The sequence below is a fragment of the Streptopelia decaocto genome (genome assembly GCF_964273445.1).
Source record: "Streptopelia decaocto genome assembly, contig: HAP1_SCAFFOLD_260, whole genome shotgun sequence".
NCBI classification, from domain to species: Eukaryota; Metazoa; Chordata; class Aves; order Columbiformes; family Columbidae; genus Streptopelia; species Streptopelia decaocto.
Window position 1 is genome coordinate 145 of NW_028116910.1, and position 23,131 is coordinate 23,275.

A 23,131-nucleotide genomic window follows, 5' to 3' on the forward strand; every position below is an offset into this window, starting at 1 on the left:
GGGTCCCTCGGTCACCCCAAAATCCCCCGAACCCCAAACCCGCCCCCCTGAACTCCAATCCCTCCCCTGAACCCCAAAACCCCCCTGTACATCCCCCCAAAACCCCCCTGAGCCCCCCAAAATCCCCCAATCACCCCAATGTCCCCAACACCCCCATTGGTCCCAATCACCCCAATGCCCCCATTGCCCCCAATGCCCCCATTGTCCCCAATGTCCCCATTGCCCCCAATGACCCCAATACCCCAAATCACCCCAATGTCTCCATTACCCCCAATGTCCCCATTGCCCCCCAATGACCCCAATACCCCAAATCACCCCAATGTCCCCATCACCCCCATTGTCCCCAATGTCCCCATTGCCCCCAATGACCCCAATACCCCAAATCACCCCAATGTCTCCATTACCCCCAATGTCCCCATTGCCCCCCAATGACCCCAATACCCCAAATCACCCCAATGTCCCCATCACCCCCATTGTCCCCAATGTCCCCATTGCCCCCAATGACCCCAATACCCCAAATCACCCCAATGTCTCCATTACCCCCAATGTCCCCATTGCCCCCCAATGACCCCAATACCCCAAATCACCCCAATGTCCCCATCACCCCCATTGTCCCCAATGTCCCCATTGCCCCCAATGTCCCCATTGCCCCCAATGTCCCCAATACCCGCAATGTCCCCATTGCCCCCCACACCCCCATTGGCCCCAATACCCCCAATGCCCCCAACACACCCAATGCCCCCAATGTCCCCAATATCCCCATTGCCCCCAATGACCCCATTGCCCCCAATCACCCCAATGTCCCCAACGCCCCCATTGTCCCCACCCCCCCGGGGGTCCTCACCGTCGCCGCCGCCCCTCTCGTGGTGGGGACACCTCCTCACCACCTCGGCCACGTGCTCCGATTTCTTGTAGACGGCGACGGCGCGCAGCAGCGAGCCGGGGGGCGGCGGGACCCCCACGCGCACCTGCACCGGGCACGGCTTGGCCAGCCGGCAGAACAGCTTGTTCAGCACCGGCGAGAACTGCGGACACACGGACACACGGACGCCTGGGCCCTCAGCCACCACCCCGGACGCCTGGGTCCCTTAGTTGGGACTCACCACCGGACGCCTGGGTCCCCTTTCTAGGACACCCCCGGACGCCTGGGTCCCATTTCTAGGACACCCCATAGTGCCTGGATGACCCCCGGACGCCTGGGTCCCTCAGCCACGACCCCGGACGCCTGGGTCCCTTAGTTGGGACTCACCCCCGGACGCCTGGGTCCCCTTTCTAGGACACCCCATAGTGCCTGGATAACCCCCGGACGCCTGGGTCCCATTTCTAGGACCCCCCATAGTGCCTGGATAACCCCCGGATGCCTGGGTCCCTCATCCACAACCCCGGACGCCTGGGTCCCTTAGTTGGGACTCACCCCCGGACGCCTGGGTCCCCTTTCTAGGACCCCCCATAGTGCCTGGATGACCCCCGGACGCCTGGGTCCCTCAGCCATGATCCCGGACGCCTGGGTCCCTTAGTTGGGACTCACCCCCGGATGCCTGGGTCCCCTTTCTAGGACACCCCCGGACGCCTGGGTCCCCCTTCTAAGACCCCCCCATAGTGCCTGGATGACCCCCCGGACACCTGGGTCCCCTTTCTAGGACACCCCCCCATAGTGCCTGGATGACCCCCGGATGCCTGGGTCCCTCAGCCACAACCCCGGACGCCTGGGTCCCTTAGTTGGGACTCACCCCCGGACGCCTGGGTCCCCTTTCTAGGACCCCTCATAGTGCCTGGATGACCCCCGGACGCCTGGGTCCCCTTTCTAAGACCCCCCCATAGTGCCTGGATGACCCCCGGATGCCTGGGTCCCTCATCCACAACCCCGGACGCCTGGGTCCCTTAGTTGGGACTCACCCCCGGACGCCTGGGTCCCCTTTCTAAGACCCCCCCATAGTGCCTGGATGACCCCCGGACGCCTGGGTCCCTCAGCCACGACCCTGGACGCCTGGGTCCCTTAGTTGTGACTCACCCCCGGACGCCTGGGTCCCCTTTCTAGGAACCCCCATAGTGCTTGGATGACCCCCGGACGCCTGGGTCCCCTTTCTAGGAACCCCCATAGTGCCTGGATAACCCCCGGATGCCTGGGTCCCTCAGCCATGATCCCGGACGCCTGGGTCCCTTAGTTGGGACTCACCCCCGGACGCCTGGGTCCCCTTTCTAGGACACCCCCGGACGCCTGGGTCCCCTTTCTAGGAACCCCCATAGTGCCTGGATGACCCCCGGACGCCTGGGTCCCCTATTTGGGACCACCCGAACTCCTGGGTCCCCCCGGACGCCTGGGTCCCCTACTTGGGACCACCCAAACTCCTGGGTCCCTCCCGAACTCCTGGGTCCCCTGAACTCCTGGGTCCCCCGAACTCCTGGGTCCCCCCGGACACCTGGGTCCTCCCGAACTCCTGGGTCCCCCCGGACGCCTGGGTCCCCGGACTCACGGTGCAGGTGACGGACTTGGCCGTCCCGGCCTCCAGGAAGCCCAGGCGGAAGTCGTGGTGGCCGCCATAGTCCTCGGTGGACGGGACGACGGGGGAGGGGACGGCGGGGGGGGGAGGGGGCTCCGCGGGGGGGGGCGGCGCCAACACCCCCCCAGGGGCCGCCGGGGGGGGATCCAGGGGGCTCAGCTCCTGCTGGGGGGGGGTGGGGAGGTGGTTAGGGGGCCCGGACGCCTGGGTCCCCTTTTGGAGGGGTCGCAGGACGCCTGGGTCCCTTTTGGGGTCACCCGGATGCCTGGGTCCCCTATTTGGGGAGGGGTCGCAGGACGCCTGGGTCCCTTTTGGGGTCACCCGGACGCCTGGGTCCCCTTTTTGTGAAGGGGTCTCAGGACGCCTGGGTCCCTCCCGGACGCCTGGGTCCATTTTTGGGTGTCCCAGGACGCCTGGGTCCCTTTTGGAAGTGTCTGCAGGACGCCTGGGTCCCTTTTAAGGAGGTCACCCGAACACCTGGGTCCATTTTTGGGGTCACCTGGGTCCCCTTTTGTGGAGGGGCTGCAGGACGCCTGGGTCCCTTTCGGGGTCACCCGGATGCCTGGGTCCCTTTTAGGGTGTCCCCGGACGCCTGGGTCCCCCCAACACTCACCCAATCCGGTGGCTCCTCGGGCAGCGAGTGGAGGTTGTCGGGGAGCCTGGGGGAGGGGCCAAGGTCAGAGGTCACCGGTGTGACCCCACCCCCGGATGCCTGGGTCCCTCCCGAACTCCTGGGTCCCCCCCCGAACTCCTGGGTCCCCTCCCGAACTCCTGGGTCCCTCCCCGAACTCCTGGGTCCCCCGCACTCACATGTTCCATAGGTCCAGGAACCCCTCGCCCCCCAGCAGCGGCTCCAGCTCCTCGGCCATGACGTCACGGGGGGGGCGGGGCAGCGCCCGGACGCCTGGGTCCCCTCTGGGTGGGGGGGAGAGGCCGCCCGGACGCCTGGGTCCCCTGGGATAGAGAACAGAGAAAAACCAGTTAAAGCAGCCGGACGCCTGGGTCCCTTTTTTTGGGGGGGTGTCACCCGGACGCCTGGGTCCCTTTTTTTTTTTGGGGGGGGGGGGGGGGGGGTGTCACCCGGACGCCTGGGTCCCTTTTCGGGGGTGGGAACCCCAGGTCCCTGTAGGTGACTCCAGGGGGCGGAGTCTCCCCAAGCCCCGCCCCCTCCCCCCAACACCCCAACCCCATAGGGGACCCAGGCGTGCGGGTGACACCCCCCCCCCCCCCAAAAAATAAAAGGGACCCAGGCGTCCGGGTGACCCCTCCCCCCCCCCCCCCAAAAAAAGGGACCCAGGCGTCCGGGTGACCCCCCCTCCCAAAAAAAAAGGGACCCAGGCGTTCGGGTGACCCCTCCCCCCCCAAAAAAAGGGACCCAGGCGTCCGGGTGACCCCCCCCCAAAAAGGGACCCAGGCGTCCGGCAGCTCCCCTTGTCCCCCCTCCCCCGTTCCAGAAGCCCCAGATTTCCGGGTGACCCCCCCCCCCCCAAAAAAGGGACCCAGGCGTCCGGGAGTCCCCCCCACTGAGTCCCCCCTCCCCCCAAACCCGGGGACCCAGGCGTTCGGGGGTGGGGGAGGGGACCCCCCCGGTACCTCCGGCCGCTCCCGCCGCCGCCGCACGCGCTGGGGAATCCCCGATCCCGGCGTGCCCCGCGCGGGGAGGGGGCGGGGCCGAGCCCGCCGCCGCCATCTTGGTTGAGGGCAAAACGGGCGGTGGGCGGGGCCTCCTGCCCTTAACCTGGGACCAGCCCGAACTCCTGGGTCCCCCCCGAACTCCTGGGTCCCTGGGGCACTCCAGGGTCCCTCCCCGCACTCCTGGGTCCCTTCCCGAACTCCTGGGTCCCTCCCGCACTCCTGGGTCCCTCCCGCACTCCTGGGTCCCTCCCGCACTCCTGGGTCCCTCCCGAACTCCTGGGTCCCTTCCCGAACTCCTGGGTCCCTGGGCACTCCTGGGTCCCTTCCCGAACTCCTGGGTCCCTTCCCGAACTCCTGGGTCCCTTCCCGAACTCCTGGGTCCCCTCCCGGACTCCTGGGTCCCCTCCCGGACTCCTGGGTCCCTCCCGAACTCCTGGGTCCCTCCCGACCTCCTGAGCCCAAACTGGGAGCACTGGGAGGCGCCACCACCCCCAGTTCCCCCAGTAAGAGGCTCTGGGGTCACTGGGAGCCCCACCAGGGGCACTCCTGGGTCCTTGGGGCACTCCTGGGTCCCCTCCCAGTCACACCAGTGCGCCCAGTCAGACCAGTTCCAGCTGCCGGAGTCAGTGGCACCGGGACCAGTTACACCCCGGTTACAACAGCCCAGTTCATCCCAGTTGCACAACTGGGGCTGGGCCCCATCCCAGTTCACCCCAGTTCATCCCAGTTACAACATCCCAGTCCATCCCAGTTCACCCCTGTCCATCCCAGTTACAATATCCCAGTCCACCCCAGTCCATCCCAGTCCATCCCAGTTCACCCCTGTCCATCCCAGTTACAATATCCCAGTCCATCCCAGTTCACCCCAGTCCATCCCAGTCCATCCCAGTCCATCCCAGTTCACCCCAGTCCATCCCAGTCCATCCCAGTCCACCCCAGTTCACCCCAGTTACAATATCCCAGTCCACCCCAGTTCATCCCAGTTCCATCCCAGTTACAATATCCCAGTCCACCCCAGTTCCATCCCAGTTCACCCCAGTCCATCCCAGTTCACTCCAGTTCCATCCCAGTTCACTCCAGTTCCATCCCAGTTCACCCCAGTTCATCCCAGTTACAACATCCCAGCTCCCCCCAGTCCATCCCAGTCCCATCCCAGTTCACCCCAGTTACACATCCCAGTCCATCCCAGTTGCACAACTGGGCCCGTCCCAGTTCACCCCAGTTGCAACATTCCAGTTCACCCCAATCCATCCCAGTTCACCCCAGTTACCCCCCAGTCCATCCCAGTTCACTCCAGTTCCATCCCAGTTCACCCCAGTTACACAACCCAGTTTCATCCCCGTTCATCCCAGTCCCATCCCAGTCCACCCCAGTCCCATCCCAGTTCACGCCAGTTACAACATCCCAGTCCATCCCAGTTCCATCCCAGTTGACTCCAGTTCATCCCAGTTACACCCCAGTTCCATCCCAGTTCACCCCAGTTCACCCTGGTTCCCCCCACTCCATCCCAGTCCATCCCAGTTCATCCCAGTTCCAACATCCCAGTTCCCCCCAGTTCCATCCCCGTCCATCCCAGTTCACTCCAGTTCCATCCCAGTTCACCCCAGTTACAGCATCCCAGTCCATCCCAGTTCACCCCAGTTACACATCGTTTCATCCCCGTTCATCCCAGTCCCATCCCAGTTCATCCCAGTTACAATATCCCAGTCCACCCCAGTTCACCCCAGTTCCATCCCAGTCCCATCCCAGTCCCATCCCAGTTCACGCCAGTTACAACATCCCAGTCCATCCCAGTTCCATCCCAGTTGACTCCAGTTCATCCCAGTTACACCCCAGTTCCATCCCAGTTCACCCCAGTTCACCCTGGTTCCCCCCACTCCATCCCAGTCCATCCCAGTTCACCCCAGTTCCAACATCCCAGTTCCCCCCAGTCCATCCCAGTTCACCCCAGTTCCATCCCAGTCCACCCCAATTACAACATTCCAGTTCACCCCAGTTCCAACATCCCAGTTCACCCCAGTTCCAACATCCCAGTTCATCCCAGTTCCCCCCGGTTCACCCCAGTTCCATCCCAGTCCACCCCAGTTCACCTCAGTCCATCCCAGTTCACCCCAGTTCCATCCCAGTTCACCCCAGTTACAACATTCCAGTTCATCCCAGTTGCACAACCGGGTCTGGGCCCCATCCCAGTTCACCCCAGTTCAGTCCAGTTCCATCCCAGTTCACCCCAGTTACAACATCCCAGTCCATCCCAGTTCACCCCAGTTACAACATCCCAGTCCATCCCAGTTCACCCCAGTTACAACATCCCAGTTCACCCCAGTTACAACATCCCAGTCCATCCCAGTTCACCCCAGTTACAACATCCCAGTCCATCCCAGTTCACCCCAGTTACAACATCCCAGTTCACCCCAGTTACAACATCCCAGTCCATCCCAGTTCACCCCAGTTACAACATCCCAGTCCATCCCAGTTCACCCCAGTCCCATCCCAGTTCACCCCAGTCCATCCCAGTCCATCCCAGTTCACCCCAGTTACACAACTGGCCCCTCCCAGTCCCCCCCAGTCTGACCAGTCCCCCCCAGTTTGAGTCACCAGGGCCGTCCCAGTTCCCCCAGTTCAGCACCTTTATTGACACCAGTAACAGCTCCCAGTACAGACCAGTCCAGCAACTCCCTCCCCCGCCCCGCGGGGACCCAGGCGTCCGGGAGACCCCGAAAGGGACCCAGGCGTCCGGGGGACCCCCCAACACCCACTGTGACCCACAGACCCCCACACCAGAAGGGACCCAGGCGTCCGGGAGCTCCCCAAAAAAGGACCCAGGCGTCCGGGAGCTCCCGGAAAAAGGGACCCAGGCGTCCGGGAGATATCAGAGAAGGGACCCAGGCATCCGGGAGCTCCCGGAAAAAGGGACCCAGGCGTCCGGGAGCGCCCGGAAAAAGGGACCCAGGCGTCCGGGAGCGCCCGGAAAAAGGGACCCAGGCGTCCGGGAGCTCCCCAATAAAGGGACCCAGGCGTCCGGGAGCTCCCCAATAAAGGGACCCAGGTGCCCGGGAGCTCCCCAATAAAGGGACCCAGGCGTCCGGGAGCTCCCTGGATAAAAGGGACCCAGGCGTCCGGGAGCTCCCTGGAAAAAGGGACCCAGGCGTCCTGGGGCTCCCTGGATAAAAGGGACCCAGGTGTCCGGGAGCTCCCCAATAAACGGACCCAGGCGTCCGGGAGGTCCCAAAAAAAGGGACCCAGGTGTCCGGGAGCTCCATGGAAAAAGGGACCCAGGCGTCCGGGAGCGCCCGGAAAAAGGGACCCAGGCGTCCTGGGGCTCCCTGGATAAAAGGGACCCAGGCGTCCGGGAGCTACCCAAAGAAGTGGACCCAGGCATCCGGGAGCTCCATTGAAAAAGGGACCCAGGCGTCCGGGAGCTCCCAGCAAAAGGGACCCAGGCGTCCGGGAGCTCCATGGAAAAAGGGACCCAGGCGTCCGGGAGCTCCCTGGAAAAAGGGACCCAGGCGTCCTGGGGCTCCCTGGATAAAAGGGACCCAGGCGTCCGGGAGCTACCCAAAGAAGTGGACCCAGGTGTCCGGGAGCTCCATGGAAAAAGGGACCCCGGCGTCCGGGCGCTCAGACGGCGACGCTGTTCTCCACGTCGGGCGGGTCCAGGTACCGATACGGCAGCTCCAGCCGCCGGTTCCGGTCCCGGATGCGGCGGGAAATGGCGGCCAAGCGGCGCTGGAACCGACCAATCAGGCGTCGCGGCTGCTCCTCCGTGAAGTGCTGCTCCGGGTAATGCCCCAGGGGGCGCTGCGGGAGAGCGGGGGTCACCCGGACGCCTGGGTCCCTTTGTCCAGGGAGCCCCAGGACGCCTGGGTCCCTTTTTTCCAGGGTGCCCCAGGATGCCTGGGTCCCTTTCTCAGGGAGCTCCCGGACGCCTGGGTCCCTTTTTTTGGGTAGCTCCCGGACGCCTGGGTCCCTTTTTTTTGGGTAGCTCCCGGACGCCTGGGTCCACTTCTTTTGGGAGCTCCCGGACGCCTGGGTCCCTTTATTGGGGAGCTCCCGGACGCCTGGGTCCCTTTATTGGGGAGCCCCAGGACGCCTGGGTCCCTTTTGTCCAGGGAGCTCCCGGACGCCTGGGTCCCTTTGGGGATGGGTGGGGTGGGTGGGGCAGGGTGGGGCATGGGTGCGGGAGGGGCGGGGGTGGGTGCTGTGGGGGAGGGGCGGCAGGACAGAGGTGGGTGGGGGGATGGGTGGGGGGGATGGGGGGGGGGGATGGGGGGGGATGGGTGGGGGGATGGGTGGGATGGTCAGGGTGGGGGATGGGTGGGATGGTCAGGGTGGGGGATGGGTGGGGGATGGGTGGGGGGGATGGGTGGGGGGGATGGGTGGGGGGGATGGGTGGGGGGGGTGGGTGGGGGGGTGGGGGTGGGGGGGGGGTGGGTGGGGGGGATGGGTGGGGGGGTGGGTGGGGGGGGTGGGGGGGGGGTGGTGGGGGGGATGGGTGGGGGGGATGGGTGGGGGGGGATGGGTGGGGGGGATGGGTGGGGGGGATGGGTGGGGGGAGGGGCTCTCACCATGTCCAGGGGTTCATTCCAGAGCACCCACAGCACCCGGGGTTGGGTTGGGTGGGGGATGGGTGGGTCAGGGTTGGGTGGGGGATGGGTGGGGGTTGGGTGGGGCAGGGCTGGGTGGGGGAGGGGCTCTCACCATGTCCAGGGGCTCGTTCCGCAGCACCCACAGCACCCAGGGGTGGGGGGATGGGTGTGTGGGGCATGGGTGGGGGATGGGTGGGTGGGTCAGGGTTGGGTGGGGGTTGGGTTGGGTGGGGGATGGGTGGGTCAGGGTTGGGTGGGGGTTGGGTGGGGATGGTCAGGGTGGGTGGGGGATGGGTGTGGGGGTCAGGGTTGGGGGGGTCAGGGTTGGGGGGGTCAGGGTTGGGGGGGGTCAGGGCTGGGGGGGGGTTGGGTGGGATGGGGGAGGGGCGGGTGGGGGAGGGGTCTCACCATGTCCAGGGGCTCGTTCCTCAGCACCCACAGCACGGCCAGCACCCGCGCGGCCGCGTCCATGGGGGGGAGGGTCTCCAGCAGCTCCCCCTCCCCACCGGGGCCTTGCTGCGCGGGGGAGGGGCGCGCAGCACCGGGGGCATGTTGGGGGGGAAGCCCAGTTCAACTGGGGACACAACGGGGACACCGGTCACAACGGGGACCCCCCCAGACACCGCGGGGACCCAGGAGTTCGGGGGGGGGAACCCAGGAGTTCGGGGGGGCCACAAAGAGTGAAGGGGGACCCAGGAGTTCAGGAGGGACCCAGGAGTTCGGGGAGGGACCCAGGAGTGCGGGAAGGGACCCAGGAGTGCGGGAAGGGACCCAGGAGTTCGGGAAGGGACCCAGGAGTTCGGGAAGGGACCCAGGAGTTCGGGAAGGGGGGGGACCCAGAGTTCGGGGAAGGACCCAGGAGTTCGGGGAAGGACCCAGGAGTTCGGGGCGGGGGGGGACCCAGGAGTTCGGGAATGGACCAAGGAGTTTTAGGGGGGACCCAGGAGTTCAGGGGAGGGACCCAGGCATCCGGGGGGGGACCCAAGAGTCCAGGGCAGTCAGAAAGAGTGAAGGGGGACCCAGGAGTTCGGGAGGGGGACCCAGGAGTTCGGGAAGGGGACCCAGGAGTTCGGGGGGAGTCACAAAGAGTGAAGGGGGACCCAGGAGTTCGGGGAGGGGGACCCAGGAGTTCGGGGAGGGGGACCCAGGAGTTCGGGGAGGGGACCCAGGCGTCCGGGAGGGGACCCAGGAGTTCGGGGGGGGGGACCCAGGCGTCCGGGCTGACCTGGCCGCTGTTGGTGGCCGCGTGATGCGCTGAGCAGGTGTAGATGATGGTGGTGACGAGGTGACGAGTTGGGGGACGGACGTGAGCGCCGAGGGGACACCTGGGGGGTCACGGGGGGTCACATGGGGGGATCCCGGGGGGGGGGGGTCCATGGGGTCCCATAGGGGGTCCCATAGGGGTCCCACAGGGGTCATGGGGAGTCCCATGGGGGTCCCATGGGGGTCTCATGGGGGTTCACATGGGGGTCACAAGGGGGTCACAAGGGGATCATGGGGTTCTCATGGGGGGTACCTGGGGGTCCCAATGAGGGGGGTCCCAATGAGGGGGGGGTCACAGGGTGTCCCATGGGGGGTTCCTGGGGTCCCAATGGGGGGGTCCCAATGGAGGGGGGGCCCCAATGGAGGGGAATCCCATGGGGGGGTCATGGGGTGTCCCATGGGGCTTCCCATGGGGGGTCTCAATGGGGGGAATCCCATGGGGGGGGGGCACGGGGCATCCCATGGAGGGGGTCCCAATGGGGGAGGTCCCAATTGGGGTCCATGGGGGGGGAAATCCCATGGGGGGAATCCCATGGCGGGGGGAATCCCATGGCGGGGAATCCCATGGCGGGGAATCCCATGGCGGGGAATCCCATGGCGGGGGTCTCAATGCGGGGGGGGGGGGGGGGTCTCATCGGGGGGTCCCATGGGGGGTTCCTGGGGGGATGCCAATGGGGGGGTCCAATTAAGGTCCCAATGGGGTGTCCCGGGGGGGGGTCCCAATGGGGGGGGTCCCATCGGGGGGGTCACCTGAGCGCTGGCGCCCCAGGAAGCCGCGCCGGAAGATCTCGGCCACCCAGGCCTGCAGTTCGGGGTCCCCCCGCACGGCCTCGTCGCACGAGTAATAGTGACACACGACCCCCCGCACGAACCTGCGGGGACGGGGGGGGTGCCACCCGGACGCCTGGGTCCCCTCCCGAACTCCTGGGTCCCCTCCCGGACGCCTGGGTCCTCTCCCGGACGCCTGGGTCCCCTCCCGGACGCCTGGGTCCCCCTTCACCCTTTCTGACCCTTCCCAAACACCTGGGTCCCCCCTCAAACTCCTGGGGTCCCCTTCACCCTTTGTGACCCCTCCCGAACTCCTGGGTCCCCTCCCGAACTCCTGGGTCCCTCCCCCCAGAACTCCTGGGTCCCTCCCCCCAGAACGCCTGGGTCCCCCCCCCCGAACTCCTGGGTCCCCCCCCCCGAACTCCCGGGTCCCCCCCCCCCGAACTCCTGGGTCCCCCCCCCGAACTCCCGGGTCCCCCCCCCCAGAACTCCTGGGTCCCCCCCCCGAACTCCTGGGTCCCTCCCCCAAACTCCCAGGTCCCCCCTAGAACTCCTGGGTCCCTCCCCAGAACTCCTGGGTCCCCCCTCACCCTGTATGACCCCTCCTGAACGCCTGGGTCCCCCCCCCGAACTCCTGGGTCCCTCCCCAGAACTCCTGGGTCCCCCCCCCGAACTCCTGGGTCCCCCCCCCCGAACTCCTGGGTCCCCCCCCCCGAACTCCCAGGTCCCCCCCCCCGAACTCCCAGGTCCCCCCGGACGCCTGGGTCCCTCCCGGACGCCTGGGTCCCACCTGCGGATGGCGGCCCAGATCTGCGCGGCGTCGTGCCCGAAGTGGTACCCGGGGGTGTCTTTGACGCGGCGGCGCCGGAGGTCGCGCGGCAGCACCAGCGCCGAGTACCGCAGCGACCGCAGCCCCCGCGCCAGCAGCGCCAGCAGCCCCCGGCGGCCCAGGGACACGGCCTGCGGGACGCGGGGTCAGCACAAACCGACCCGGATCGGCCCAAAACGGCCCAAAATCGGCCCAAAACGGACCCGAATCCAACTGGAATGGACCCAAATCCAACCGGAATGGACCCAAATCCAACCGGAATGGACCCAAATCCGCCCAAAACGGACCCAAATCCAACTGGAATGGACCCAAATCCAACTGGAATGGACACAAATCGGCCCAAAACGGACCCAAATCCAACCGGAATGGACCCAAATCCAACCGGAATGGACCCAAATCCAACCGGAATGGACCGGAATCGGCCCAAAACGGACCCAAATCCAACTGGAATGGACCCAAATCCAACCGGAATGGACCCAAATCCGCCCAAAACGGACCCAAATCCAACCGGAATGGACCCAAATCCAACCGGAATGGACCCAAATCCGCCCAAAACGGACCGGAATCGGCCCAAAACGGACCCAAATCCAACCGGAATGGACCCAAATCCAACCGGAATGGACCCAAATCGGCCCAAAACGGACCCAAATCCGCCCAAAACGGACCCAAATCCAACTGGAATGGACCCAAATCCAACCGGAATGGACCCAAATCCAACCGGAATGGACCCAAATCGGCCCCAAACGGACCCAAATCCAACTGGAATGGACCCAAATCGGCCCAAAATGGACCCAAAACGGCCCAAAATGGACCCAAATCCAACTGGAATGGACCCAAATCGGCCCAAAATGGACCCAAAACGGCCCAAAATGGACCCAAATCCAACTGGAATGGACCCAAATCGGCCCAAAATGGACCCAAATCGGCCCAAAATGGACCCAAATCCAACCGGAATGGACCCAAATCCAACCGGAATGGACCCAAATCCAACCGGAATGGACCCAAATCGGCCCAAAACGGACCCAAATCGGCCCAAAACGGACCCAAATCCAACTGGAATGGACCCAAATCCAACCGGAATGGACCCAAATCGGCCCAAAACGGACCCAAATCGGCCCAAAACGGACCCAAATCCAACTGGAATGGACCCAAATCCAACCGGAATGGACCCAAATCGGCCCAAAACGGACCCAAATCCAACTGGAATGGACCCAAATCCAACTGGAATGGACCCAAATCGGCCCAAAACGGACCCAAATCGGCCCAAAACGGACCCAAATCCAACTGGAATGGACCCAAATCGGCCCAAAATGGACCCAAATCGGCCCAAAACGGACCCAAATCCAACTGGAATGGACCCAAATCCTCCCAAAACGGACCCAAATCGGCCCAACGTGGACCCAAATTGGCCCAACGTTGACCCAAATGCAACCGGAATGGACCCAAATGTGGACCCAAATCCACCCAATGTGGACCCAAATCCAACTGGAATGGACCCAAATCGGCACAACGTGGGCCCAAGTCCGACCGGAATGGACCCAAATTGGCCCAAGATGGACCCAAATCCAACCGGAATGGACCCAAATCGGCCCAAAATGGACCCAAATCAGCCCAACGTGGACCCAAATCCAACTGGAATGGGGAGAAATCCGTCCGGAATGGAGCCAAGTCTGACCGGAATGGAGCCAAGTCCAACCGGAATGGGGAGAAAAGGACCCGGAATGGGGAGAAAAGGACCCGGAATGGACCCAAGTCCAACTGGAATGGAGCCAAGTCCAACCGGAATGGGGAGAAATGGACCCAGAATGGGGAGAAATCCAACTGGAATGGACCCAAGTCCAACCGGAATGGGGAGAAATGGACCCGGAATGGGGAGAAATGGACCCGGAATGGGGAGAAATGGACCCAGAATGGGGAGAAATCCAACTGGAATGGACCCAAGTCCAACCGGAATGGGGAGAAATCCAACTGGAATGGACCCAAATCCAACTGGAATGGACCCAAATCCAACTGGAATGGGGAGAAATCCACCCGGAATGGAGCCAAGTCCGACCGGAATGGGGAGAAATGGACCCGGAATGGACCCAAATCCAACCAGAATGGACCCAAATCAGCCCAACATGGACCCAAATCCAACCAGAATGGGGAGAAATCCACCCGGAATGGACCCAAGTCCGACCGGAATGGGGAGAAATGGACCCGGAATGGAGCCAAATCCAACCGGAATGGGGAGAAATCCACCTGGAATTGAGCCAAATCCAACCGGAATGGAGCCAAGTCCAACCGGAATGGGGAGAAATGGACACGGAATGGACCCAAAACAGACCCCAAATCCACCCAAAATCCACGCGCATCTGCCCCCAAATCCATCAGAAATCCCCCAAAATGCCCCAAAATGCCCCAAAATGGTACCTGGTCGAAGACGCCCCCCGGGTTGAGCAGGAACTTGCGCGCCAGCGTCCCCACGTGCACCGTGAACCGCGTGTGCGGCAGCAGCAGCTGCGGGCGCCCGGACGCCTGGGTCCCCGGCCCCGGACGCCTGGGTCCCGCCCGCACCCCAAAACCAGGGGACACCCACACCCGGACGCCTGGGTCCCTCTATACCCCAACATTTGGGTCCCCAACTCATCAACATCTGGGTCCCTCTATACCCGGACGCCTGGGTCCCACCCACACCCCAAAACCAGGGGACACCCACACGCGGACGCCTGGGTCCCTCTATACCCGAACGCCTGGGTCCCTCTATACCCGGACGCCTGGGTCCCTCTATACCCGGACGCCTGGGTCCCTCTCTACCCGGACGCCTGGGTCCCTCTCTACCCGGACGCCTGGGTCCCCAACTCCTTGACATCTGGGTCCCTCTATACCCGGACGCCTGGGTCCCCAACTCCCGGATGCCTGGGTCCCCAACTCCCGGACGCCTGGGTCCCCAACTCCCGGACGCCTGGGTCCCCAACTCCCGGACGCCTGGGTCCCTCTATACCCAGACACTTGGGTCCCCAACTCCTGGACGCCTGGGTCCCCCTATACCCTGATGCCTGGGTCCCCAACTCCTGGATGCCTGGGTCCCCAACTCCCGGACGCCTGGGTCCCTCTCCACCCGGACGCCTGGGTCCCTCTCCACCCGGACGCCTGGGTCCCTGCCCCCCCCGTTTTGGGGTACCTTGTAGAGCGGGTGCTGGGGGGGCAGGTGGCGCAGGGTGCAGAGCGCGAACGCCTCCCCCAGCAGGTGCGCCCGCAGCAGGTGGCTCAGCGCCTCGTGCACCTGGAACTCAGCACCGCGCACCCAAACCTTGGCCAGGAGCCACGTCCCGGGGGGGTCCCCGGGCAGGAAGATGGGGGCGTCGGGCCCGGGGTGCTGGGACAGCTGGGGGGGACACGGGGGGGTCAGCACATAGCGCCCGGACGCCTGGGTCCATCCCCGGACGCCTGGGTCCCTTGCACCCGGACGCCTGGGTCCATCCCCAGATGCCTGGGTTACTCTGCACCCGGACGCCTGGGTCCCTCGTGCACCCATGTCCCAGGGGGGAAAATGGGGGTGTCAGGGCTGGGGTGCTGGGAGAACTGGGGGGGACATGGGGGGGTCACCATGTTGAGCCCGGACGCCTGGGTCCATCCCCGGACGCCTGGGTCCATCCCCGGACGCCTGGGTTACTCTGCACCCGGACGCCTGGGTCCATCCCCGGACGCCTGGGTCCCCCCTCAGACACCTGAGACCCCCCAAAGAGTGGGGTCCCCATAACCTCTCTCCCAACACCTTAGACCCCCCCAACATTGGGGTCCCCACCCCTCCCCGGACGCCTGGGTCCCCCCCCGAACGCCTGGGTCCTCCCGGACGCCTGGGTCCCCCCGAACTCCTGGGTCCCCCGTTTTGGGGTTACCTGGATGGCAATGGGCAGCAGCCACCCTGAACCCCCAGACCACTCCCCCACATCCCAGAGCCCCCGAACTCCTGGGTCCCCCCAAACTCCTGGGTCCCCCCAAACTCCTGGGTCCCTCCCGGACGCCTGGGTCCCCCCCGGACGCCTGGGTCCCCCGTTTTGGGGTACCTGGATGGCGATGGGCAGCAGCTGCCCGTCGGGGCGCTGGTGCAGGAGGCACAGGGGGGCGGCCACGTACGTGGGGTGCCCGTGGATCAGCGCCGTGGGGATCCCGTCCAGCACCCCGTAATCCGCCAGGTAGATGTTGCCTGCCTGGGGGGGGGGTGGGGGGGTCACCCGGACGCCTGGGTCCCTTCCCAGAATCCTGGGTCCCCCCCTGAACTCCTGGGTCCCCCCCGGACTCCTGGGTCCCCACCTGAACTCCTGGGTCCCCCCCAGACTCCTGGGTCCATCCCAACCATTGGGGTCCCCACTGCTCCCCAAACTCCTGGGTACCCCCCCGGACGCCTGGGTCCCTCCCGGACGCCTGGGTCCCCCCAACCTTACACCCCCCAACCATTGGGGTCCCCCCCAAACTCCTGGGTCCCCCCCAACCATTGGGGTCCCCCCCGAACTCCTGGGTCCCTCCCAGACTCCTGGGTCCCCCCCAACCTTAGACCCCCCAACCATTGGGGTCCCTCCCGGACTCCTGGGTCCACCCCAACCATTGGGGTCCCCACCACTCCCCAAACTCCTGGGTACCCCCCCGGACGCCTGGGTCCCCCCCAACCTTACACCCCCCAACCATTGGGGTCCCTCCCGGACTCCTGGGTCCCCCCCAACCATTGGGGTCCCCACCACTCCCCAAACTCCTGGGTACCCCCCTGGACGCCTGGGTCCCCCCCAACCTTTGACCCCCCCAACCATTGGGGTCCCCACCTAGACTCCCGGTTCCCCCCCGGACGCCTGGGTCCCTCCCGGACGCCTGGGTCCCCTCCCAACCTTAGACCCCCCAACCATTGGGGTCCCCCCCGAACTCCTGGGTCCCTCCCGGACACCTGGGTCCCCCCCAACCTTAGACCCCCCCCAACCATTGGGGTCCCCCCAGAACTCCTGGGTCCCTCCAGAACTCCTGGGTCCCTCCCCGAACTCCTGGGTCCCCCCAATTTTTGGGGGTCCCCCCTCACCTCCATCTCCCGCTGCAGGGACGTGTGGGGCCCCAGGCTGGGCGCCACCATTTGTGGGGTGACGGGGAAGTTGGGGGGCAGGCGCTGGCAGCGGCGCAGCAGGACGGGGTTCACCCCGCTCAGGTACTGCGCCCCGAAAAACGCGTCGTCCCGCCAGTGCTGCAGCACGTACTCTGCGGGGCCCGGACGCCTGGGTCCCTCGGACGCCTGGGTCCCTTTTGTCCCCCCCACCCCGGACGCCTGGGTCCCTCCCAGAACCCCCCACGTTCCTCCCGAACTCCTGGGTCCCCCCACATCCCACCCAGACACCTAAGTCCCCCCCATGTGTCTCCCACCCGGATGCCTGGGTCCCTCGGATGCCTGGGTCCCTTTTGTCTACCCGTGTCCCCTCCCGGACGCCTGGGTCCCCCCATAACCCCCCACGTTCCTCCCGAACTCCTGGGTCCCCTCCCAAACTCCTGGGTCCCCCCATAGCCCCCCACGATCCTCCCGAACTCCTGGGTCCCCTCCCGAACTCTTGGGTCCCTCCATAGCCTCCCACGATCCTCCCGAACTCCTGGGTCCCCTCCCGAACTCCTGGGTCCCTCCATAGCCCCCCATGTTCCTCCCGAACTCCTGGGTCCCCCCAGAACCCCCCATGTTCCTCCCGAACTCCTGGGTCCCCTCCCGAACTCCTGGGTCCCTCCATAGCCCCCCATGTTCCTCCCGAACTCCTGGGTCCCCCCAGAACCCCCCATGTTCCTCCCGAACTCCTGGGTCCCCCCATAGCCCCCCATGTTCCTCCCGGATGCCTGGGTCCCCGCCATGTCCCCAAGTGTCCTCATGTCTCCCCAAGTTCCCCCATGTCCCCCAATGTCCCCAACGCCCCCATTATCCCCATGTCCCCCCCAATGTCCCCAATTCCCCCCATGCCCCCCAAGTTCCTGATATCCCCCCATATCCCCAAGTCCCCCAATGTCCCCAGTGACCCCAATATCCCCCCATGTCCCCAAGTCCATACGTATGACGGGGCAGGGCAGACACTGGAACAGCCGCGTCAGCCCCTCCATGCTGGGCCACGAGTGGGGACGGTCCAGTAGCCCCCGGAGCTTGGACACGAGCAGCCTGGGAAGGGACCCAGGCGTCCGGGAAAGGGACCAAAAAAGTTCGGGGAGGGGACCCAGGAGTTTGGGGCGGAACCAAAGTTCGGGGTCGCGGGGGCAGAGGGGGGAGGTTTAGAGGTGGCACCGAGGCGCCTAGGGGGACCGGAAGTGATGTTACACCGAGGCAAATGGGGGCGGAAACGGGCGGTTTGGGGCTCCCAATTGGATTTTTTGGGGGGGAGGGGGGGGACAATGGGGAGACATGGGGACAATGGGGGTCACTGGGGGACACTGGGAGGGCTCTAGGACCCTGGGGGGACACTGGGACAGGGGGATATGGGGACAGAGGGACATTGGGGGGATATGGAGACAGACATGGGGCCATTAGGGATATGGGGACATGGGGCCATTGGGGATATGGGGGGACAGTGGGGACATTGTGGGGACATTGGAGGGACATTGGAGGGTCATGTGGACAGTGGAAGGATGGGGGGACATTGGGGGGGACACAGGGATATGGGGACAGGGGGACATTAGGGGGACATGAGGGATGTGGGGACACTGGGGACCATGGTGGGGAGACACAGAGATGGGGGGAACTTCAGGGTCAAGTTCAGGGCAGGGTCAGGTGGGGTCACTCCAGGTCACAAGCAGCAGGACCTGGGTGGGGGGAGTGGGGGGGTGGTTCAGGGCCAAGTTCAAGGTCAGGGCGGGGTCAGAGGTCACTCACCCGCTGCCCCCCGCAGGTAAAAGGCGGCGGCTTTGGGGAGCGAGTAACAGAGATCGGGGTCCGGGGGGGTCCCAAAGGGGAGGGACCATGGCAGCCCGGGGGCGTACGGGGCCAACCTGGGGGGGAAATAGGGCTTAAATACCCCCCCGGGGGCAAGAAAGAACCCCCAGGGGGCAAATAGGGGCAACCTGGGGGGTAATAATGGGTTAAATACCCCCCTGGGGTAATAATGACCCCCCATGGGGCAATAACATCACGCTAGAGAAGGAAAGACAGACAGTTGGGGGGACCCAGGAGTCCGGGGAGGGGAGGGACCCAGGAGTCCGGGGAGGGGAGGGACCCAGGAGTCCGGGGAGGGGAGGGACCCAGGAGTCCGGGGAGGGGAGGGACCCAGGAGTCCGGGGAGGGGAGGGACCCAGGAGTCCGGGGAGGGGACCAAAAAAAGTTCGGGTCGGAACCAAAGTTCGGGGTCGCGGGGGCAGAGGGGGGAGGTTTAGAGATGGCACCGAGGCGCCCGGGGGACCGGAAGTGATGTTACACCGAGGCAAATGGGGGCGGAAACGGGCGGTTCGGGGCTCCCAATTGGATTTTTCTGGGGAGTTTGGGGGGACCCAGGAGTGCGGGGGGGACCCAGGAGTGCGGGGGGGACCCACCGGAACCGCCGTCGCTGCTGCACGAGGTAACGTTGCCGGATCCGCCGCAGCACCGGGTGACGCTCCTGGGCCAGTGTCTTCGCTGGGGGTGACACCGTCAGGGACCCCGGCATCCGGGGGACCCAGGAGCTCGGGAGGGGGACCCAGGAGCTCGGGAGGGGGACCCAGGAGCTCGGGAGGGGGACCCAGGAGCTCGGGAGGGGGACCCAGGAGCTCGGGATTCTCCCCCAGTCTCCCCCATAGAGGACCCAGGAGTTCGGGGAGGGGACCCAGGAGTTCGGGAGGGGGACCCAGGAGTTCGGGAGGGGGACCCAGGAGTTCGGGATTCTCCCCCAGTCTCCCCCATAGAGGACCCAGGAGTTCGGGAGGGGACCCAGGCGTCCGGGTTTTCCCCCAACTCCCCCCATAGAGGACCCAGGAGTTTGGGGAGGGGACCCAGGAGTTCGGGATTCTCCCCCAACTTCCCCCATAGAGGACCCAGGAGTTCGGGGAGGGGACCCAGGAGTTCGGGATTCTCCCCCAACTTCCCCCATAGAGGACCCAGGAGTTCGGGAGGGGACCCAGGAGTCCGGGATTCTCCCCCAATCTTCCCCATAGAGGACCCAGGAGTTTGGGGGGGACCCAGGAGTTCGGAAGGGGACCCAGGAGTCCGGGATTCTCCCCCAGTCTCCCCCTTAGAGGACCCAGGAGTTCGGGAGGGGGACCCAGGAGTTCGGGATTCTCCCCCAATCTCCCCCATAGAGGACCCAGGAGTTCGGGAGGGACCCAGGAGTTCGGGATTCTCCCCCAACTTCCCCCATAGAGGACCCAGGAGTTTGGGGGGGAACCAGGAGTTCGGGAGGGGACCCAGGAGTTCGGGATTCTCCCCCAACCTTCCCCATAGAGGACCCAGGAGTTTGGGGAGGGGACCCAGGAGTCCGGGATTCTCCCCCAACTTCCCCCATAGAGGACCCAGGAGTTCGGGAGGGGACCCAGGAGTCCGGGATTCTCCCCCAATCTTCCCCATAGAGGACCCAGGAGTTCAGGAGGGACCCAGGAGTCCGGGATTCTCCCCCAGTCTCCCCCATAGAGGACCCAGGCGTCCGGGGAGGGGGGGACCCAGGCGTCCGGGGAGGGGGGGACCCAGGCGTGCGGGTGTCACCCACCTGTCCCCTCGGGCAGGTCCCACTGCCCGTACCCCACCAGCCAGCGGTACCAGGGGAAGTGGAAGGGACCCGTCTGCTCCTCGTCCCCTTCGTCGCCGTCCCCGCCGTCCCCGATGTCCCCAAGGTCAATGTCACCTTCATCCTCCTCCTCCTCCTCCTCCTCCTCCTCCTCCTCCTCGTCGCCCCCGTCGTCCTCCTCGGTGTCATCGGGGTCGCGCGGGGCCGAGAACTCGGACACCCCGTCGTCGTTGTCGTCGGCGTCATCATCATCATCATCGATGTCATCGTCACTGTCGCTGTCGTCCTCGGCGGGGCCGGGCGTGGCCGGGGGCGTGGCCGGCGGAGGCTCCGCCCCTTCCGGCCACACCCGCAGGGTCTCCAGGAGCCAGCTGCTCTCGGGGAGGCCCCCGAAGGGCGATTTGTGCAGCTGAACCAGCAGGAGGCGCCCCAGGGGGCGGGGGCAGGGCACCCGGAACTCGCTGCACTGCGGGGGTGGGGGACAGAGGGGGGCGGGGTCACGGGGCGGCCACGCCCCCCCCGGGGTGATGTCATCGTGGGGGGTGATGTCGTCAAGGGGGGGGATGTCGTCGTTTCACCGTCACCGAGTTATGACGTCACCGTCACAGCGTTCCGATGTCACCGTCACCGAGTTATGACATCACTGCCACCGTCACCGTGTCGTGATGTCACCGCGTCATGACGTCACCACCACCGTGTCACCGTCACCGCGTTCTGATGTCACCGTCACCGAGTTATGACATCGCTGCTACCGTGTCGTGATGTCACCGCGTCATGTTATGATGTCACCGTCACCGAGTTATGACATCGCTGCCACCGTGTCGTGATGTCACCGCGTCATGTTATGATGTCACCGTCACCGAGTTATGACATCGCTGCCACCGTGTCGTGATGTCACCGCGTCATGTTATGATGTCACCGTCACCGAGTTGTGACGTCACCGTCACCGTGTCGTGACGTCACCGCCACCGTGTCGTGACGTCACCAAGTTCTGATGTCATGGCCACCGTGTCACGGTCACAATGTTATGACGTCACCGTGTTACGATGTCACCGAGTTACGACGTCACCGTCGCAATGCTGTGACGTCACAATCACCTTGTTCTGATGTCACCGCCACCGTGTTCTGATGTCACCATTGCCTTGTCATGACGTCACTGCCACCATGTTATGACATCACCGTGTTATGACGTCACCACGTTATGACGCCACCATCACCGCGTCACGATGTCACCGCCACCGTGCTCTGACGTCACCATCACCTTGTTATGACATCACCGCTACTGTGCTACGACGTCACCATCACCACGTCATGACGTCACCATGTTATGATGCCACCATCACCACGTTATGATGTCACCGCCACTGTGTCACCGTGTCATGACGTCACCGTGTTATGATGTCACCGTCACCAGCCCCTGGGGACACCCGCAGTGTCACCAGCCACAGCCCCACGTCCCCAAGTCCCCCCCAGTTGTCCCCTCAGCCCCCAAACAGGGGACCCAGGCGTCCGGGTGCCCCCACCCCCCCAGAAGGGACCCAGCCCCTCTCAAAATAAGGGACCCAGGTGTCCAGGTCACCCCATTAAAGGACCCAGGCGTCCGGGTATCCCCCACCCCCCTATAGGGGACCCAGGAAACTGTGTGTCCCACACCCCTAATAGGGAACCCAGGCGTGCCCCACCCACCCCAATAATGGACCCAGGAGTCCGGGAAGGGGACCCAGGCATCCGGGATGGGGACCCAGGAGTTCGGGGGTCTGGGTGTCCCCAATAAAGGACCCAGGAATCCGTGTGTCTTCCCCCCCCAATAAGGGACCCAGGCGTCCGGGGGAACCCACAAGTTCGGGGCGGGGGGGGACCCAGGAATTCGGGTATCCAGCTGTCCCCAAAAAGGGACCCGGGCGTCTGGAGGGACCCAGGCGTCCGGGGAGGGGGACCCAGGCGTCCGGGGAGGGGGACCCAGGCGTCCGGGGAGGGGGACCCAGGCGTCCGGGGAGGGGGACCCAGGCGTCCGGGGAGGGGGACCCAGGCGTCCGGGGAGGGGGACCCAGGCGCTCGGGAAGGGACCCAGGAGTTCGGGAGGGGGACCCAGGCGTCCGGGGAGGGACCCAGGAGTCCGGGAGGGGGACCCAGGAGTCCAGGGAGGGACCCAGGCGTCCGGGAAGGGGACCCAGGAGTTCGGGAAGGGGACCCAGGAGTTCGGGAAGGGGACCCAGGCGTCCGGGGAGGGACCCAGGAATTCTGAAAGGGACCCAGGCGTCCGGGAAGGGACCCAGGAATTCTGAAAGGGACCCAGGCGTTCGGGAAGGGGACCCAGGCGTCCCGCAGCCCCTCTCACCGCTCCGGGGGCGAAGTCGGGTCCCCAGGTGTCCAGGGGGGTGCGGGGGCTGGTCCCGCGGGTCCCCACGAGCGTGACCGCGATGCTGTCGCTGGTCCCGGCCAGCGGGTGGCAGCCGGTGCGGACCCGCACCCGGTACGCGACCGCCATGGCTGCCGGGCGGGGTCCGCACGCCGCTTTTATAGCCCAGGCCACGCCCCCCCCGCGCACTCATTGGGGCGTGAGCGCCGCCGCCACGCCCAGGAGGCGGGGACGTAACTCTAATTGGTGGCGCCACTACAGAGGCCACGCCCAGAGGGCGGGAACCAGCGCTCATTGAGGAGCGCACCGCGGGGCGAGGCCGCGCCCAGAGGGCGGGGGGATGACGCTGATTGGTGGAGCCGCCCCAAGGCGCCGAGGCCACGCCCAGAGGGCGGGAACCAGCGCTCATTGACGGGCGCACGGGGAGGGCGAGGCGGCGCCCAGAGGGAGGGGGGAAGAACGCTGATTGGTGGAGCCACGCCTAGAGGGCGGTGCGGAGCGCGCTGATTGGCTGA

The 23,131-nt window shown here is 65.6% G+C and overlaps 2 protein-coding genes across 2 annotated transcripts; both read right to left on the reverse strand.

Moving 5' to 3' along the window:
• Window positions 1-826: 826 nt before the first annotated feature.
• LOC309452009 (cellular tumor antigen p53-like) lies at window positions 827-4,183 on the reverse strand (the record flags this gene model as incomplete). The annotated part of the gene is made up of 5 exons (XM_082076691.1): window positions 4,095-4,183; window positions 3,312-3,455; window positions 3,115-3,160; window positions 2,475-2,666; window positions 827-1,025 (listed from the first exon to the last, which is right to left on the reverse strand). Coding segments are annotated over exons 2-5 (496 nt in total), but the record flags the coding sequence as incomplete, so codon positions are not given.
• Window positions 4,184-7,731: 3,548 nt separating this feature from the next.
• Window positions 7,732-22,745, reverse strand: LOC309452013 (polyunsaturated fatty acid lipoxygenase ALOX15B-like; the record flags this gene model as incomplete). Its single annotated transcript, XM_082076696.1, has 13 exons — window positions 7,732-7,934; window positions 9,131-9,238; window positions 9,953-10,047; window positions 10,736-10,857; window positions 11,544-11,713; window positions 13,995-14,081; window positions 14,746-14,949; window positions 15,632-15,775; window positions 16,630-16,802; window positions 17,630-17,733; window positions 19,095-19,176; window positions 20,240-20,723; window positions 22,596-22,745. 13 exons carry the CDS (start codon window positions 22,743-22,745, stop codon window positions 7,755-7,757), a joined length of 2,103 nt encoding a protein of 700 aa, XP_081932822.1. The 3' UTR covers window positions 7,732-7,754.
• Between the last annotated feature and the right edge of the window lie 386 nt (window positions 22,746-23,131).